At 38.7% G+C, this 21075-nt stretch overlaps 1 protein-coding gene across 3 annotated transcripts in view; it reads left to right on the top strand.

The window, feature by feature from the left end:
• LOC409795 (telomerase-binding protein EST1A) overlaps positions 1 to 21075 on the top strand; it is a 137795-nt gene that overhangs the window by 97522 nt on the left and 19198 nt on the right. For all 3 annotated transcript variants that reach the window (XM_393289.7, XM_006566772.3, XM_006566773.3), the window contains 6 exons: positions 229 to 410; positions 2401 to 2474; positions 6879 to 6991; positions 14674 to 14777; positions 15189 to 15362; positions 16286 to 16489. In XM_393289.7, the coding sequence (XP_393289.4) occupies positions 229 to 410; positions 2401 to 2474; positions 6879 to 6991; positions 14674 to 14777; positions 15189 to 15362; positions 16286 to 16489 (851 nt within the window). The remainder of the gene's footprint in view (positions 1 to 228; positions 411 to 2400; positions 2475 to 6878; positions 6992 to 14673; positions 14778 to 15188; positions 15363 to 16285; positions 16490 to 21075) is intronic.

Below are 21075 nucleotides of genomic sequence, written 5' to 3'. Positions count from 1 at the left end.
GTGCTCGTGTCCTATCTTTTACGTTTGCTTGTTTTAGATTCCCAAATGGAGTAACGTTATCATAGGATGTATAAAAATACAAGAAATATATTTTCTAAGAGGCTTTTCTGTTATAATAGATAAAATTAAATATTCGTTAGAATATTGCAATGATTTCAAGCGAATAACCTTTGGAAAAGGTGTGCTCGTGTCGCTAACGGTCCTATCCTTTACGTTTGCTTGTTTCAGATTCCCAAATGGAGCAAGGGTACCGGTCCGAGGTCCAAGAAAGGGCACTGGTCGTATCCTTACAGATGTTCAATCTGATTTTAGAACGTGGCGTGTCCTTGCTCAAGTCTCAGTTGGACAGCGGCGAGGAGCCGAGGATGGTTGTTAGCGAGGACATGCAAGTCCTTTTACCAGCTATCAAGGTATTTCCGTTATCTCTGGCATATCTAATGGCCGCCCCTATCAAGATCTCTTTTTCCAAGAAACTTTCACCGTGCGCCGGGTAAAACCACGCGTCATTCTAATTGCGCGCAGATTTTAATCTCTCGGGCTCTCGGATGATTTAGAAAGAGGGAAGAGGGAGGAGTGGAGAAGGAGGGGGGGTATTGTGATTTTATTGCGTTTATGAAAGTTTAATGTCTATTTGTCTCGTCCAGCGTAGCCCGTAATTTATGTCGACGTGTTATTCTTCGCGTAGATCGAGAAAAATTGTTCCCTGTCCGGAGGGACAATCGTGAATCGGATTCTAAAAATACTCGACACATTGTAAATTAATTTTCGAAGCGTTTGATCAATGTCTGGTTATTGATAATAGATTCTTGTGAAATTAACTCTTTGCGCTCAATTTGATGCGACAATATCGATTTATGTCTGATTTTTTTTTTAAATATCGAATCACGAGCTCTCTACGTTTATAATCTTATAAAGTGTGGAATAATATAATACGAATGGTAGATTTTTTTATCTCAGATTAGATCATGATCGAATTGCATCTTGCGATAAAAATATTATTTTCAAAGTTTTTGAGTTTCAGTAAATATGGAATACGGTAATGAAATTGATGAGTTTATTAAATAACGAAATAAGAATAATAGACGGTGAATGCGAGGCAAATTTGATGTATAAAATATTAGAATATAAAAGTTTCATACGTTAATTCGCTCGTGAAATCATTTTTAATTAAAAATTAGCTAAAAAATTCACCGAACGCGTTCTACCTGAAATGCAAAGGGTTAAAAAGTTTTCATCGTACTTTAACATTGCGTAAAGATTGATTAAAAACTTTAAACCAGACTATGAATTACATAGCAACAACCAAATATATATATGCACGGTATAAATCATTCTCTGAACACCATCCATCATAACTCACTACAACTTTTTAATCGACACGCTCGAGACTCGGACAGAACACGATCCCCCGAGCTTCCGTCGAGCGTGTGCACGAATTTTTCGATGAATCGTGGCACCTCGATCGGATCGTAGCTCTCGGCTGGCCGTCGACGCTCTTGTCATCCCCGTAATCCGTAGCTCGAATGGAGCGGAGTCGCGGCTCGAAGCAGCCGAGAATTTATGAAGGCGGTCGGTTGGTTCGCACCCACGCGAGTACCGCCGGTGGCCGTTGTCAAGCACGGGACCCATGCTTGGTTCGTGTCCCGACTTATTATGCAACCCGGCGTTCGCGATTAATGCACCTATCGCACGTAAACCGTGCACGCACGCTCCATCGATAAAGGTCAGCCCGTGCGACAACCCATTCGAACCATCGGTGACCACCGCTTTCTTCCTGGTTCTTCCCGAGAGCTGGTGCAACCTTCAAGGATGCGTACGCCGACTCTCTCGCAGTATACAGTTTTTCTCGAGATAGGTTTGGAAATTATTGCGCGTGGAATAATTCTTTTCGTTCTTTCTTGACGTCGCGTGGGTGGCCGATCGATAACGAAGAATAATTTTAAAGAAGCGGTTTTAAGAAGGGATGATGAAAGAAAATGAAAAATATCGATTTTTAGGATGTCGATGATTTGATACTTTTTGACTAAAAAAGTATTATGTAAGGGTAGTTTAGGGGAATTTCGAAGAGGAGAAATTAATTAAGAAAAGTGTTTTATATTTTCTTATGGTAATTTAATTGTGACGGGCGATAAATAAATATAATCGTATATAATTGAGAATGAATCCTCGTTCGGAAGAATTCTGATTGCTATCGTAACACGGGAGTAATGACAACGATTCCGCTCTTGTCTCGGGTACAGACCATTAATATTACCGATAAAGTGGACGCAAAGTACACGACTGTTGGCGTACGATTCACTTTCTAAAGGATGGATAAGGTTAAATAGACATTCTATAAATAGAAACAGTTTCTCATATTCATAGTAGGTATGTAGCTAATGTTGAATTATTTTATTCTAGATCTGGTGCGATTGGATGCTCTGTCATAGTACCGTCTGGAATCCGCCACCATCTTGCACGGACTACAGAGTCGGGTAAGTCGTTTAATAAATTTTATATTTTTTGTTAGTATTTTTTTCTTTTTTTTTGCTTAAATATATATATATTAACATTGCTTGTCTATTTTCTCGATAACGTTTGAGTTGAACAAATGTTTTTCTTGTATATAAAAGAGAAAAATTGAAATTGTATCTATTTGAGGTTATGGTCGATGCATATGTATTGACATTTAATAATTTCTTCAAATCTAAACGACCATCTCTAGAAAACTATAACCTCGAAAATTTACGATCGAAAAGTATGCGTAATATCAGAAATTCTCTCATCGTTTTAGCCGGTTTTCGTCGTTTAATCGAAATATTCTGGTTATCAAGGATGCTACCATTAAATATCATCGAGGAAAATAAATTTTCCTAAACATGGTTGGATGTATTAGGATCAGCTGGTTGCAGAAAGTGTATGATATGATGGTATATATGTTTCAAACTCGGTGATCCTGCGGTTTTGTGGTTACTGCGAATCTTTTCTTTTCGAGAGAGAGAAAGAGAAAGGGAAAGAGAGGGTCCAGTCGGTAAGCGAGCGATGCATACGCTCGCCAGCAGATTACGCCACGGCCACAAATTATTCATTGCTGGTAATAGGTATCCTTTATTTATTCATCATTTTTAAACGCCTTTCATTTCCAATTGATTTTGAAATAATTTGAAAAGAGAAGATATTAGAATAAGTGAAGATGAAATCTATCATTTGGTAATGTTTTTTAAATATCAATTAATAACTCTATTACAATTCATGACTCTAGATATTATTATAATTTACAAATAAGGAATATATGGCATTCTATTGAATCTTTTGCAAAATTTCTCATATAAATGAAATCTAGTGATTCCAATAACATATTGATGTTCGATTTTTCGAATCGAACAAATCTTGTCGAATTAATGAATATTATAATCTAACCTAACCTAACTTTATTGTAACGATCATAATTGGACACTAAATCTAATTCGAAGAATATCCATTCCTGTATCGATTTATATACACATCGCTTTTGTCAAATCGATTTATCTTTGAAGCAGTGGTGTCGGTTATAAGGAAGAATAGAAAGACGGAGAAATTATTCGTGGCTGTGGCGGGCGCGACTATTAATCCATGTTGACATCTCAGGTGTTTTGAATTATGACTGTTGTGTTGGACGATTAATTTTCTTCATGGTGCATCAATTTCCCGGAGCTAGGGTAAGGGATGCTAGAGACATCACACGCGACGATCAACATCTTCGTGGCATGTGCTCGTGATTTATCGCGATGCGACAGCACGGGAAATTTCGCTGAAAACCGCTTAATTGTTCGAACGAACTTATCATCGCGGGCCCTTGTCTTCTGGGATGCTCCATCTTCCGCGTACGACGGTGGTTGGGCGTAATTAATGATGATTCTGTCTCTGAAAATGTCAACTGCAACGAAGGAGAATTTTCATTTCGAAATTCTTGTTGCGGATTAAACGTTGAACGTTATTCTCTGAACGATATTTCAAATTTTCAAGTATCCAAAATTTGTTCAAAATTCTAAGATCTTCATATTTTAAATCTCCAAAACTTTCAAATTGAAAATTTCAAAATTCCAAATTTCTCGTTTGTGATAAAGAAACATTCAAATTACAAATTCATCGATTCTCATAAATTCGACTTATACTCGACTGAATAACATTTATCGAACTCTCTTCGGGCGAACCTGTTCCACACTCGAAACGTTGTTGCGTGGGAGCGACTCATCGAAATAAAACCACCCACCGATGGCAATGCAAAACACGGTTCGAGGAAAGGCCGATCAACGTGTAATTATCTTCTTACGTTTCTTTCTTATCCGATGATTGACAAAGGAGCCATGAAATCGCCGGCGAGGATCGATTCAAGCAATCAGTACGATTGAAAACGTAGAAACGAGAGTGGTGCACGTAATTATTATGTAGTAGCAGTTGGATACATTCCTCGTGATTTCAACTTTTTAACAAATTTGAAGTTTAGAGAATACTAATTTTTTTCAAAAATGACAATTTATTAAACGTACTTCTTTTCATCGCCGCTAGATGTCTCATCGATTCTTACTTTCTCGCTTTCGTTTTGTTCTTTCTACACATATATAATTTTTGAAATCGTTCTTTCTATATCAATAAAAAATTCAATTCTAGAAAAATTCTAGATAAAATTTTAAACGATATTTTAACCCGTGAAGCGTTAATTTCAAGATTAAAAAAAGTCTTATTTATTTCACTGTTCGATCTTTATCCAAGTCAAAATTTATCCACGTTCTGATTAATCACGTTTACAGCTCGGCCGAGGGATAAGATAAGAAAAAGTTAAAAGAGGGCCTTTCAACGGTGCGCGGAACGACGTCTTTTCGTGGATGATTCGAGCGCGATCGGAGACAAGGGTTTTTATTCAGGATCGAGTTGGGGAACCGGGGGAATGTATCGATCCTTAGGATCTTTCTAACGAGACGAGAAAGAGAGAGAGAGAGAAAGAAAGAAAGAGAGAGAGCTGGTCGAAAAGAGAGAAAACAGTCGTGGTTGGCCGACTGATGCGATCTATCGTCCATTAAACGAGTTTCAAGGCCCCTTTGGTCCCGTAACTGCGCGAACGCTCGCGATCCAAGCCTCTTTGCGCAACCAAGCCAACCATACTTAAATCAACCACTCTATGCTATACGAGGTTGGATAAGTTAATTATTGTTGCTCGTTAGCGATTTAATAATTATGCGAGCGAACCGTTTCCTTGGCAAGGACGCCTCTCTCGATCTTTTTCTTCTCTCGTTGAATACCTACGTGGATTCGTTATTCTATATATTTATAGAACATGGATCGTAATTAATCTACTTGGTCCTCCTCGAGTATCGTCGCTCTTTTTTTCCCATCCCCTCTTCTTCCTGTTTTTCTTCTTTCTCACTTTCCCCTCCCCTTTTTTTCTTTCCTCCTCTTTTCACCTCTCCTCATTCACCGCAAGGAGGAGGATAGAGCTAGAACTTTGATCTTCCCACAGCGCGTGCCTGAGACCGTGTAATTGCGAGATCAATCACTGTCACCCCCCTTTTTTCTCTCTCTTTCTCTCTCTTTCCGTGTCCCACGTTCGCTCTATTCCCTTCTTTGGGACTGGAGAACACGCTCTATCCTCGCTATATCGGCGTCTGTCGTGGCAGATGGTCCAGTTCGAAACTCCAATTGTCCGCGGATTTTTCCGTTTCCGATGGATGGATGGATGGATGGATAGATATATCCCAATCGTTTGGAAAGAAGAAACGAGAAGAAGAAAAGGATTAATTAACGCTCGTCTTATATCGATAATAAAAAGAATTTTCTTTCATCAGTTGGCGCGAACAACGTCGCCCCCCTTCAACGTTTTATTCAGCACGTTCCACTCGCAAAGTCCATCCGTCCAAGTGCCGCCACCTATCCGGATGACCACTCGTTACGTACTCTCCATGCTCGTCCTCCGGCGAACTCCTCCATTCACCCGTCCGGCAAACGTGTTTCGTAATTCACGGGCATTTTTCACGAGGAAGGGCCGCGTTAATTTTCAATAAAGCCTCCGCAGAAGCGGTCGATAATAATTTAACGATAAAGAGGTTGGCCGAATGGAAAACGTGCGGGGAGAGCGCAATTAACGAATGACCTTTCAAGACGGCAATCGATTAATCCCAACTCGTGCGCGTTTCTTTTCCATCTACTCCTCCTTCTTCTTCTTCTTCTTGTTCTGCTTCTTCCTTCTCATCCTCCTCCTCCTCCTCTTCTGCCGGGTTTCTTTATCGCCGCCTCCGGGTCTCGAGCACGATAGCATCGAATGATCGATAGCTTGGAAAATGATCCCCCGCGCGGTGCCATTCATCGCGGTGGAAATAATTAAACGGACGACTTTGGATTTACAGTAACACGGAAGTGGTGGGTTCCACCGATGGTTACGCGCTCGCCAGGCCGATACCTCGGTTATATTTAACCGATGTCACCCGACGATACCCGATGTCTTCGATCAAACCGTGAAACCCTGATCTCGCTATTAATTTTGGAGGACTCGAGATCCTTTCCCTTGTCTCAGTTTTCGAATCGATAGAACTTTTCGTCGTTGAAATATCGATCGATATTTCGTTACTTCGAAAGAGGAGAAGATTTTTGGCAAATGATGAAAAGAGAAAAGTGTGCGCAACACAAGTTGAACACGCGCTTTGTTGCACGCGCGCTCGTAATTCGTGGCCGCGACAGGTTACTGAATCACGTTTGAGGGGGATATTTATCGCGAGATGAAAGTATACCATCCTTCCGGTTTCTGGTTACGCGATTTTCAACTGATATATCTGGCCAGTATCCGAGTCTGGTGGGAATTTGACCCGTTTCTTTATTTACCTTACGAACGAAAAAAAAAAGAACAGACGGTGTTGGTGTTGTTGCAGCCCACCCGGGGACGCGTGGAGCAGGCTGGCCACGATGGTGAACTTGCTGGAAAAATTGAATTACTCCAGAATGATCCTTATCCAGGCCAAGGACGCGGAGGGTCGAGAGGACGGTGAGTAGTGAATTCATAAAATTATATATCCCATAAAATTTCGTTTTTCATCCATGTTTTTATGCATATCGTATATATATTTTTTCCCTTCTTTTCAGATTATTTTCTCTTTATTATTACGCGCGCGTAATAAATTTAGATTGATCTTTGACGAATTTTTATACGAATATTACAGTATAAACTATGAATTAACGGACGATGAATTTCATTACGTTATAATAGATTTATAAACGTTGAAAGATCGATGTTGGAAGAATTTTCGCGAAATTGAATATAACTCTCCTCGGCTTCCCTCTCTCTCTTAATTAAACGGCCACTAACTCGTTCTATAATTATAAAGCTTGCACACATTCTATGACACATCTTCTGCAAAATAATTACATTCCGGTATTATCCGTTTTCGATCGTGTTTCCCATTTCAGTGGTGTAATTTTAATCTCCCCCTCGTACCACCGGCTAATCGCTATTAAATCAAACTAATGACCCGGTTAAAAACTAAATTGCCTTTAATTATTTCTCAAACCCCTTCCCATACGTCGACCTCGACGATATCACAATCATCGATCGATCGAGTTTCATCAAAAAAAAAAAAAAAAAAGATTATCCTTAAATAAATCATTCTCTTCTCGCTTGAATTTGCATTTCCATTCGTCTCTCGATCGAATCGAAACGAAATCAAGATATCCCTCGAACGAGCGCGTATCATTCGTTCAAAATCTCACGATAATTGCCCCCTCATTTCAAAATTCCACCGGATTTTAATGGAACTCTGCTTACCCTTCCGCGGCCTTTCCTACCGTAACCGCGTAATGATACACCCAAGCATCACAAATGCGGGCACGAGGAAATACTCGGAGAAGGCCCCGAGTAAGTATAACCGTATTATAATTGGCACGGCTAATGGAATGCAATCAGAGATTCAGAGAGTTGAGCGTGTACGCTCGAGTTTTTTTCTTTTTAGTAAGCTGGATTCGCGTACCATTTCGAGTGTCGCGGCAATAATTGGCCGGCTAATAGTATCGCGCTGATGATGAGAAGTGGACGCAACCCGCTTCCTCCTTCTTCTTTAAGCGAAATTAATATTCCACGGATGGATTTCCGCGGCCACGAGTAACAATAGTAATCTCGCAACGCTGATAAGAGGTTGCGCGGCGCAAAACTTTTCATTCGTTTCGAACGTGACTCGTGTGATTTAAGGGAGGAGGGTTGCTTTTTGTTTCTTTCTTTTTTTTTTTTCGAAGGGAAGAAGCGAGGCGAGGAACATCGAAGATTAATGCGTGCAGTTTCGTTTCGAGTACGTTCTTTCTTTTCTTATCAATCTTTTTTCCTTTTAGTACGAATTTTTTCGCCCCATCAATCTTGGCTGTGGCGTGTCACCCTTTGTGAAACGAATCAATTTTTGTAATTGTGAAACGGACAAGAGGATATAATGGAAGAATAGAAAGTCGTTTCTGAAATATAATTATTCCATATGTAAACGAGATGCGAGATTGTGATTAAAAGACACAGTTCTCGAATTACCTCGAATCGAGTTACAAATTTTCTCTTCCAATAATTCTCGAACTCCTCCCCTTCCAAGCGCAATCCGCGTCATTCTGACGTTCCATCATCACGCGGCCGTAATTCCACGAGCGTACAAGGCCCCCGCGACGATCCCTCGCGATAAACCAAGCCTCCGAGTCTGCTGTGGACCACTCGTTTTAAATCGAAAAACCTAAGTTCCTCGAACGGTGAAGCCTCTGGCCGTGTGTTGACCCGCGGATAGCCGCCGGTTACGTAACGGTGAATCCGTTCGATGTGACCACTGCAGAGTGCCATATACACTCAAATACTCTCTCCCTACCGGGCCGATTACAAGTTGCCAGCCAATGCGATTGGTGTTCGACCGTTTGTTCCGTACGGCCACGCCGTATTCCTCTCTTCATCTCCGATCTTTCTAGTTTTTTCTTCTTCTTCTTCTTCTTCTTCTTCTTCTTCTTCTTCTTCTTCTTCTTCGCGGAGATTGCGCTTAGAGGTGAAGAGCGATGGTATTTTTTTCTTCCCAAATTTAACGTGTCAAGTGGAAAATTAATTATTTTCTTCCCACGATCGTTTAATGTTTCATAAGATTATATTCATATTTGTATTTACATGATGTTTCAAAATTGTGTCGAACAAGAGAATTTATTTATTTTTTGGTATTTTATTTCTTTGAAAATTTTTTTAATCAAAATATATATCTACGTTTGAAAGAACGAATAATGTTCCATAAAATTATATTCATCAAAATTGTGTCGAAGTAACAAGGGAATTTATTTATTTTTTGGCATTTTATCTTTTTGAAAATTTTTTTAATCAAAAGCGAATATATATCTACGTTTGAAAGAACGAATAATGTTCCATAAGATTATATTCATCAAAATTGTGTCGAAATAACAAGGGAATTTATTTATTTTTTGGCATTTTATTTCTTTGAAAATTTTTTTAATCAAACGCGAATATATATCTACGTTTGAAAGAACGGATAATGTTCCATAAGATTATATTTATATTTGTATTTACATAATATTTCTAATTTTTCTTTTTTTTTCCATCAAAATTGTATCGAAATAACAAGGGAATTTATTTACTTTTTGGTATTTTATCTCTTTGAAAATTTTTTCAATTAAACGCAAATATATATCAACGTTTGAAAGAACGGATAACATAAGATTATATTTATATTCATATTTTTACATGATGTTTCTGATTTTTTTTTCCATCAAAATTGTGTCGAAATAACAAGGGAATTTATTTATTTTTGGCATTTCTTTTTGAAAATTTTTTTAATCAAAAGCGAATATATATATCTACGTTTGATAATGTTCCATAAGATTATATTCATATTCATATTTACATTTTTTTTCATCAAAATTATGTCGAAATAACAAGGGAATTTATTTATTATTCGGCATTTTATCTCTCTGAAAATTTTTTTAATCAAAGTATATATCTACGTTTGAAAGAACGGATAACATTAAATTGTAAGTAATTTCAGTATTATTTACAACGTTGCACGGCTTGTACGAGGCTTATATCGAAAGTAATCGAAGTCTTAATTAACGTTGTAACCGGCGATGAACACTCGACGCGAAATAATAGAATAAACGAAAAGAGGTTAGGTATATATATATATATATATATCTACACGTGGATTGTGTCACGAGTAAATGAAACGTGATTGTTGATGCGTTGATTACGTGCATTCGGTATGCGAATATGATTTATGAATGCGCGGTAATACTTCGTGAAGTGAAGCTAGACGATCTCTCTCTCTCTCTTTCTCTTTCTCTTTGAGAAGAATTTTGGGTTAATTGATTCCTTGGCTCAAATTCCATCTTTGGTTTTTCTTTTCAGATTAGGTCAGCGAAGATTGATGAAGCGCGTAATAAAAAGCGCGGGGAAGGGGATGTAAAACGAATTTTGGAAATAAATGGAAAAGGAAAAAAAAAAGTCAACGGTGATTAACGGCGATTCCATTAACCTTTCGCGATATTTCATTTGTCTTTCATTTATTGCAAACGCGGAGAAGTTATGCAAAGTTATGCAAAGAATCCGCATAGAGAAAGAAGGGAGGAGAAGGATTGCTCAACTTTCGCGAGTCGCTCAATAGCAATAATCTCAAACTTGTCTCATCTCTCGTCTTCTCTCTTATTACAGTTTCGTCGTGATGGGACGATTGTTTTCGCGTAGAATCCATGGTATTCCAGATCCCATAGAATTGGGTTTATTCTAACGGGCCCGGACGGGTGGGAAACACCGTTCCAGTTTCGAGCCGCGTCCTTGGTCGTGTTACACTTACTTTTGAGCCAGGTTTACAAGTGCATAATTCATAGATCGTATTGTATACGAAGATATCGACGATTCATCATTGTTAATTCATTGAATGATCGGATTCTTCTGTTACCCGCCATTCTGAAGTCGGTTAAGTCGACTGTTAAAAAGAAAAAAAAAAGAACAATGCATGTTTACGTGGTTGGAATAGAATTATAATAGAATCTTTGATCAAATTTCTATCATTTTATCAATATCAAACAACCAAAGTTTTCTTCTTTCTCTTCATCCTTGGTTTTCTGGTAATAAGATTCTAAAAGAATCTATAAAAAAAAATAATAATAAATAACAAAAACGACGAAAAAAATAAATAAAATCTATCAATTGGTGGAGTCAAAGGATATTATATAACATAAATTTGTGTTGAGTAAAATCAAAACTCGTACGTTTCCCAATTGATCAAATACTCTCGATACGCTCGAGAGAAATGCGTGTATACACGCGCGCGCGTGCACACGAGCGGGAAAAGGACAAATCCATTCTTGGATGTTTGTGAAAAGGGAACAAAACCGAATCCCCGGGGGAAAAATCACGGAACATCGAAAGGCTAAGCAGCAGGAACGTCCGGTTCTGCTGGATCGTGAGCACGCGAGAACGCAGAGAGGCGGCGATACGATTCGAAAAAGGAACTGAGACAGTAACGGTACATCCAGTAACGTGTGCCGTAATGCCAATTTGTTGCCACGGACGGTTCTTGCGTTTCCCTTCCTCTCTTCCTCCTCCTCCCTTCCTCCTCCGTTCTCCTCCCATTCTCTCGATTTACCCGCGCGCGCGTTACACCCGAGGCACAATGGATAAATTGGACAAAAGGTACGACGAGAGAGAGAGAGAAGAGGAGGGGAAGAGAAGAGGAAGAGAGAGAGAGAGGAGGATGGTGACTGCATATGGGGCGGGCGCGTTGCGAACAACGTGGCCAACAGACCTGAGAAAGAATGTTATTGTGAGGATCGTCCAAGACGTTTCTCTCTCTCTCTTCCATTCCTTTTCTTTTTTCACCCTGTTCCACGACTTCTTTTTTTTCCACGACTCTCTTTTTTATCTCCCTTCCCCGCTTTTATATTCTCGTGTCGGACGATCCTCGTCTCGAATCCGCTCCGAGAAATGCGATAAACACGAAGAAGATAAGAACGAATTATCATCAATTCTTCACGGTTCCACGGTGAAACATTAAATATATCTTTGCGCAATCATATATGGAATCACGTTTGCGAATAAGATTTTACCTCAAGTACGAATCCATCCATTCACTTAGTATTTAATTTTTTCTCGAATTTCAACGATATCGATTCTTTTCAAATTTCATTCTCTCGACTCGTATAGAATTGAAAGGAGGGGAGAAAAGAAAAAGGGTTTGAAACTCGTCGAGGTTAAACTCTCACGGTTACGCGCGACACCCTGTATACGTTCGGTTCGTTAGCACCGAGGAGTGATACGGGTTTCGCGTGATCGCGACTGCCACGACATCTATTCGGAATTCGCATTAACAAGGCGAGCACGCTCTCTATTTCGCGTGCGCGATTAGGTTTCTATATTTCCTTGCGCACACCATGCCGCGTGTACGAGAGGCACACACCGTGGCTTTAATCTATTCTCGCGCGAGAGATCCTCCTCCGGATGATCGATTGCGAATGCCGCCACGCTGATCCCTCCTAACTCGATCCTCCTCACGTTCCGCGCGAGTTCCCTGGCCACACTGACCATGAACTTCGTGTAATATTCGCGATAAACGCGGCCCCGACCGTGTAAAGCGATTCAAACCGGCGCTCGGGCGAATATTAATGGCGGCGATCGAAGCCGGGGCCAAGTTCCATTCGAAATTGTTACCACCCGTTCACGGTGTCGAACGGGTGAATATACGGATATCTGATGACAGAACCGAATTGGATCAGATTTTGGCCAATGTTATAATGGGAATTGTTTTCGGGGATATTGGGATACGAGGGGATTTGTGTATCGAAACGGATAATGAAATTGTTAGGGAGCGAGGTTTCGGATTACGAGAACACTGGGAAAATTGGAATTTCCCAGTTGAATCTAAGGGATAATTTCGCTTTGTTACGAAAATATTTCGATTGAGTATTTCTATTGAGAATCTAAATAGAGATTTATTATTGTACGTATATCGATGTGAAAAGGAACGTTTGAAAATTTGTGAGACACCCTGTATACAAGCACAGGGGTTGTCCATCCTACACTCAAGCCTCGTCCATTCTTTTTAACCGTGTTATGTACAAGGACTATCATAATTTCCGTGGCATGCCACGCAACGAAAAAGCCATACCTTTCAAACTAACCATCTTGTTCCTACATACACAAACGATTACACGTACCCGTGTTCCGGACAATCCCGAGGCACGTTCTTCTCCCGTCGTTAAATCGTTCCATTATCGGCGATCAATGACGCGAGGTATGCGCGCTACAATGTAACCTGGAAGAAGCGCATCGATCTGTACGCGAGACCGTGTCATCCGACAGGTTGAATATTCTTAAGAGACCCGTTCGTCCGACGAACAACCGTAAACGCCCCGCCACTCCCCGGTACTTGTTGCTCAATGTTTATCGACGATGCACCCGCTCGATATTTGCATGATAACAGGCTGCCGTTCGTCATTATCTGTCTCCTCGATCCAGCGGCATAATTTTCGGAAACCGTGCATTGCGATATAACTGCGCGTGCAACTATTTATTTCGATATTTATATCGATATATTTATTATAAGTAAGTTTTCGTGCAGCGGTGCGTACGCAGGTTATTTTAGTGGTGGGGGTTACGTATGTAACCGTAATGCTCATAGATGGGGTACGCGTAGCGTTCTAACTGTAACGAGTTTTCTATTTTCGAGTTTTTACGCTTTCGAAGCGAAATATTTTTGATTGGAAGTGGAAGGAATGTGACTATCGTTGTATTTTTGCGTGATTTTTCTTTTTTAATGGTACGTAAAACGGCGATTATTGAACGTTCGCAAAAGAGTTAATGCGAAGTATACGTGTTATTTGTGACGTCTCGAGGGGATTGAAGATAAGGATGAATTTTGTGAGATAGGAAAAGTAGCGTTTTATATTTATCATAAATTAGTTTTATTTATCGTTGTGCTTGTCGATGTAAATTTCGAATTCTTTTTCAAATAATGTACGTTTAAAATCTTCGATTAACCTCTTCAATTAAGTACATGTATACATGATTTTAAGAGTACTTCAAGATTTATTTTATGAATATTTTTGATTTTATTTTATTGTTATAACGATTTTAAATTTGTCTGTTTAATATTCAATATGGATTATCTAATAATTTAAAAAAAAAAAATTGAATGTAACATCTGTATGGAATATTTGAGGTTAGGTATGCATATATTTGACATATTTATAAGAGTTGAATTCAATATCACAATTCGTCGAACGTCAAATAATGCTCGTTTTGTAGAATAAAATTTCGAAAATACATTTGTAAAATAAAAATAATTTATAAATAGCTTTTATAAAATAGGAGAAGCATATTGAAATAACACATAAATGATGTTATTTGAAATTCTTTCAAGATCAGAACAAATAGTCAACGTCTTTTCATATATTTCATTTTCTTAGAAGTCATTCTCTTCTTATTTTAAAAGTGAATATCTAATTAAGATACCATTCACGTTTTAATATACGTTGAAAAACGGTATCTCTAGCGGCGAACATATGCTTATGCATAATTTTGTAATTTTAAGTTTCTGCAATAGGATAAGATTGAATTATTCTTAATACAGGAAATTCATTTACAAGATTTTATTTTTAGCCACTGTCGATTGCAAATTTACAATTTTTATCTAAAAGTTCAATTATTTGTTTTAGAACTTGAATTGGTAAAACTGCCGGAAGATATGACTTTGGCAGGATTCACTCCGTTGATGTCAAATCCTCAAGATCCTTGTTATGCCGAGAAGAACGAAGATATGGTAAGTACACCGTTATATATATATATATAAAAAAAACGAGATTCTTTCTTTAATTAATTTCTCTTGATAAAAAATTTAGAACAACTCGATATAAGATTAGATTATTTTCAATTGTTCTAATGATTTTATTTTAAAAAATCAGAAGAATATATTATTCATTAATTCATCGTTCTGTTCGCTTGGAACAAAATGAAGTTTTACCAGAGAACAAAGTTATAGTAGAGTAAATCTAGAAATTCGCTTCAAACTGTATCTGTACTGTATCCAAGAAACGCGTATCGCCTCCGAAAACTTATTTATCGCAAACTTTGAACAAAGCTCATTCGCCTCGTGATTGAAATTTCAAAACAGACTCGCGTTCTGCATTCTCTACTCCATCCCAGCTAAGCTCTGGCTCATGTCGTATTCCAGGAAGTCGCTCAAGTGTGTCTCAGGATAAACAAGATTCTGTTCTTCGGCCAAGTGTTCCTGTGCGGCCTCGAGACACCGGTATTGAAGTTGCAAAAGAGCGAAACTGGCGTAAGCGAGTACGTTTCTGTGGTAGAGGCTTCGAGCACAAGTACGCCGAGTTCACCACCGGAACAGGTAAATAACTCTTTCGTGAAGTATAAATTAATAAATGTCGTTGTAAATTATAAAATTACAAGCCTATAGAGAGAGAATTGATATAATTGAGCGTATAATCTTTAAAATAAAAATATATCCATTAGCGTAGAAATATGGCAGTGATTACAAGAATTTTTTTTTCTCTTCTTTTTTATCATATTTATAAAAATATTCAACTCTCTACACGTGTTAAATTATTTCGTTTCTTGAAACGTGTAATTTAACGCAAGTATTCTCCTCCATTTTCTCATTAAATGAGAAACGAGTTTACTTTTTTTTTTTTTTAACAACTCCACGACTCTTGCTCATCGTCGCTCGTCCATTGGGCGAATAAAAAATTTTGTTTAAGAACGATCCTTGGCAACGATCCTTATTCCCCCCCTTTGTGAATTATTCATCGGTTCATTCGCGTTTGCATTTGGGGGCAGATGGAATTTTGATGGAAGGGGATTAACGTGTCGTTTAGGGAAATTGAAAGGAGGGGGTGAAAGTTGAAGCAAAGGGAGTTGTTTGGCAATATAGTAGATTTTGAGAAAATTGACTCTTGTTATTGATTGTCGACATTGATTATGGATGAATAGCTTTTAAAGAGAATATTTTATTTCATTTATCATTTTTCATCATTAGAAATACAAAACTTGCATTTATAATATAAAATACATACATTGATAAATATGAATTTATAATCTCTATCATCTTTAATGAAATAATTCAATAAAAAAAGAAGGCACTCTCAAAAATACAATTGCACGAAAACTGGATGAAAATAAAAATAAAGTTGAAATTAAAATTGGTTGGAAAAAGTAATATCCAGAGGAAAATTAGTTCCAGCTCCCCCCCCCTTTTTTTCCATACTCATTCCTAGGTAATGAATTCAAAGAGAATTCTTGATTCGTTTTCAGAGCGACTCCGAGCTTCTGGTAGAAAGTTACAGCGAGGGTGAGGATGAGCCTGTATCCACCATGAGGAGATTACCCTTGTGCACAGACGTACCTGACGATAGTACCGCCCCCGTGGCTGCGGTCGAGATAAGGTCGCTGATCGAGAGAAAAGAGGAACTTGAGAGGCGGCAACGGAAACAGGATCGTCACAGGCAACGAGTCCAGGTGAGTGATCAACCTAACAACGTTTAACAATGATCCATCGATCGTTTGCATTGCTACAAACGATTCCTTTTTGCTCAATGCTCGATGTTTGAAGTAACGAGATAAAATTTGTTTAAAAATACAAAATTCGTACTAATTTAAGGGAAAATATTATACTTTCAAGTTTATATCGATTCTCCAATTGATTCTCTCTGTTCCCTCGAATTTCCTCGGCCATAAAAATTCGCAACAACAACCAACCAAACAAAATGGACGGTTCGAAATTCACGCCATCCGGTTGGTGGAAGCTTCCAAAAATAGAGACGTCGGCGGAGATATCGCGAGGTTCGATGATTTCACGCCCGAGATACCAACTCTCCCGCTCGTTTCCCGTATCTTCATCGCCAGGGTTCGCGAAGGTAGCCGACAAAGTGGCCAGGGGAACACGTACCGTGTCCCTAAGTCGAACTAAATCAAGAGATTACCGGGACAAGTCGGTTGCGTACCGTTTCCCCGCTCGTTTCTTTCGTTCGTCCCCTCGTTTCTTTTCTCCTTCGTACGCCCTTCTCTTTTATTCTTTCGCCTCCTTTTTTCTTCTTCTTCTTCTTCTTCTTCTTCTGTTGGAGATCGCAGCACGCAAACCCGCCGTTTTTATTTACGGCATCGATGCTCCTCCTTTTTGCATATTTATTATCGACCCCCTCCCTGGCCAAGGCTGGATTTCGCGTGTATTATGTGGCCCTCTGAACCGCCATCTTGGTTCTTCGTATGGATAGAGAATATTTTTCAACGTATCCACGATTTTTTGGAAAAATTTTAGATTATGGGATTAGTTATAAAGAAAAGAAAAAAGAGAAAATCAGATGTAAAAATAAACGCGATTGAAAATTAATTTTAAATTTCTTAGTTTTAAAATTCGAGTCGATCTTATCTGTTCGATGTAGTATCCTGTATCTCGAATAATTTAATACACGTTTCCATTTGTTTCGCGATTCGTGCGAAAATTTAACACGATGAATAATTAATTAGTAGATACATGTCAGACGGTTTGTAGAACTTCTGCTGATTATTTCCTGTTCGTGTTAAAACCGATCCTCGTTTCTTCTGTTTGAAAGATATCGATCTTCTAATTAATTCTAATTAAATATCGCTAAAATTTTTCATATATAAAAAAAAATCTATTCAACAGGCATAACTCTTATAAATTTTCAAATTGGAAAAATTTTACTTTATATTCTCCTTCCATAAAACAGTGTCCAATCACATACGTGGCAATACCCTCTCTCCCGATTTTAAAGCTCGCAATAAATTTACTTACGGACCTCGTGAGCTCCAAATTGCAGCGAAAAAAAGAAATATCATTTAATACGCATCCGTCTTCCGCCCAACGGAGGCTCGTCGTAATTATCCACGCTGCTTCCATCGTAATATTCTTCCCCCCTCCTCTCGAGATCAACCCTTCAACCTTAATATCCGTCCCCCCCTCTGTACACACACTTTTAATTCTTCGAACTTCCCTTTCCATTTTCGAACGTACGACGAATCCATTCTCGAAGAACGTGTATGTGTATGTGTATATATATATATATATATATATGCATCCATCGAAATTGGTTTTCGCCTTTTGCCGTCGTCATTATCTCGATCCGGAGACTCTTCTGGGATATTTTTCGCGCAACAATCGGGGCGAAATAAATTTCTACCGATATCTCCCCGAATTTTTTCCCCCTTCCTGACCGTGGAAAAAGAGGGACGCCTTATCGTGGCACGGTTTCGAAGAATACCGGGGATGTAAAGTTAGCCGAGACGTGAATACGATAAAGGCCCGCGTGGCGGCGAAATAAAGAAACGGACGTTTTGATATCCGAATGCGTGGATACACGGCATATCGGTAGTTCGATTGGATTCTTCTGCCCGTTGTTGTATCGCTGTTTCGTTTCCCTCTTTTCTCTGAAAGAAGTTGTGCACAAACGTGTATATCCTTTCTCGAAGGATACTTTTTTTTTAAGGGTTCCTCGATAAGTCGCAATTTTATATCGTGAATATTTTTTTTCCAGGGGAAATGTGGCGAGGAATTCGATTAAGAGATCTTAGGATTTTTGGATAATTGATATTTTGAAGGGATTAAGCACTTCGGTACGGCGCTTATCGGCCACGAAACGTCGCTTTTGTGCCCATTGAGTTGCTATAAATATAAAGAGAACTAAATATAATATTTTATACATGTAAAAACGTCACAGAACTGTGATGGACTGAAACTAAAATTATGCGAGCGAACACTCCGCAACTGCAGAGATAAAATAAAATTCCTGGCTGTCGATTATAGTCGACGCTCGTACCGAAGTGGTTAATATATAATATAATATAATAGGGGAGTATATCATTCGATGGTATAAGTTGGAATTGTGAGCGAATTGATGAAGATGAGATTGGTACATCGAAATCTATATAAGATAAAGAAAAATTTGAGAGCAAGAATGTTAAGGGAATTTTTTCTTACGTAAAGAGAGGCTCTACTAATTCTTTTCCAAAGTCTGACGCCTAAAGTTCCTCTAAGATATCGTTTCTTTTGAGAAGAAGTAGTAAGATCCTTAGTAAACGTCAATCAACGGCCTTTGAATAGGCCATGGGAATCCTCGTGGCTCGACCCCGTGTCTGAATCCCATTATACTGAAAATAGCACGGACACGTGGCTTAGACATTCCACGATGATTTCCATATCGATATTACTCGTCTGCCACAAATTTGCATAATAAACTTTGTTTCTATATATCATTTACATTATATACATATATATGTGTGTGCATGTAGGAAAGGTCAACTACTTTAAAATGCGACATCGGTGCAATAATTTTTCGCGAGTAGACTTTACGAGTAGGCATTTGTTTCATTTGCATACCCGCAACATAATTGGAACGCCTTTTTAATCGAGCCTTTCGAGTCTTTTATTCGTGCCAACGATAACTGTTGATTCGTCGAATTCTCAGGGAATAATCAAGATGGTGGGAAACGAAAAGCGTATCTTTTTTAAACGCTCGGTATATTCGCGTTATCTTTTTATAAAACGCGTGTATAATGCCGAAGTCGCGTGCGCCAATTATCTTGTAACGAAAGCAACAACCTGTTCACCTGTGTATAAATATATATATATATATATATATGGTACAATTTGCTCGTAAAGTGGAACCTGTTCCACCTGTGCCCAATTATGTCATTCCTCAAGAGGGATGCTCTAAATTCGTGGCGTAGCGTTGCGAATAAAAACACGGTGAATTTAATTAGTCTTTAAATATTCGCCGGTTATGCTCGTTCGAAAGGAGAGATTAAACGTGAAATTTCGGGTTTTCTAACTGTTCCTCGAGATCGAAGCTTTTACCTCTTTTTTTATTTATTTTAACAGGATTAATAGGAATAATTCGAAACGAAAGATACATCTCCGGGAGGAAATAAATGATTCAGGTGGATGGAATGTGTTTCGCGGGAATTGATCGAAACGCGGTGCACGGTGATTTAAAAATTTTGTTTTTTCAAACGACAAGATTGAAAAAATACAGAAGAAAATACCTCTCTTGCTGGGCCATCCTTCAAAATTCCGGCGCACGATGCCGAGACACGTTGCAATTACCTTCCAGGAACGTGAAAATAAGCAGCGAAAGCAAAGCGGTTGGTTGGCCCGTCCGCCAACCAAATTAATCCGGTGAACCTGTTCCGGCCATTTAATGACCGATCGCCTCGGCACATCAGTATGGAAGAGGGGAGGTTTGCTCTAAATCTTCGTCTTCTGATAAATTGCACTTGTTACTCTTGTTTCTCTCCCTCTCCCTTTCCCTCCTTCTTTTAAATTCGCCACGATATAAATCTCTGGCTGGAATATAATAAAAAAAAAAAGGCGTGTCTTCTTGGTCGATCGAGCCGAAATTTCATACCAAGAATCAAGAAACCTGCTGGCAAATAATGTTCCGTTTAATTCGCTTTTAATTCGTAACCCGAGCTCTGCCCGTAACGGTTCCAACGGTCGCGCCAGTTACAGCATTTCGCGCGAGTTACGCCATTCCGCTCCGGCGAAACCTCGCGGATTTGAGGAAACGGGAACATTAGTTATTCGTTGCAAGACAGCTTGAGTTAATTTTTCTTTTTCTTTTTTTTTTTTTTTATTGTACAGTTATAAACATGTTTTGTTTTCGCCGGAGAGAAAGAAACTGGATGATTTATCGATCATGGGAAGAAAGTGGAGGAGAGGGATCATGGGAAGGAATTTGAGAGAGGAATTTAGAAGTAGAATTTCTTTTTCTTTTTTTTTTTTCTTCTTCTTCTCGAGGCAAAGTAACAGTTAGTAGAATTTTATTATTTCTCTCTGGAATTTAATTTATAGGAATAGAAGCATTCTGTTGCAATTTTTGTTTGCAATTATCAACTGTTCCTCTCTTTCGTTCGTCATTCGCTTGATTTCGAAATTTTGCAAAGTTGATCCGCAGGAGCAGAAAGTGGAGGAAAAGGAAGGAATTTGAGAAAGGAATGTATAATTTCTTTCTTTTTTTCTCGAGGCAAAGTAACAATTAGTAGAATTTTATTATTTGGTTTCTCTCTGAAATTTAATCTATAGAAAT

The sequence above is a fragment of the Apis mellifera genome, linkage group LG3 (assembly GCF_003254395.2).
Source record: "Apis mellifera strain DH4 linkage group LG3, Amel_HAv3.1, whole genome shotgun sequence".
NCBI lineage: Eukaryota > Metazoa > Arthropoda > Insecta > Hymenoptera > Apidae > Apis > Apis mellifera.
Note: the sequence above shows the minus strand (reverse complement) of the source record. Positions and strands in the feature narration are given on the sequence as shown.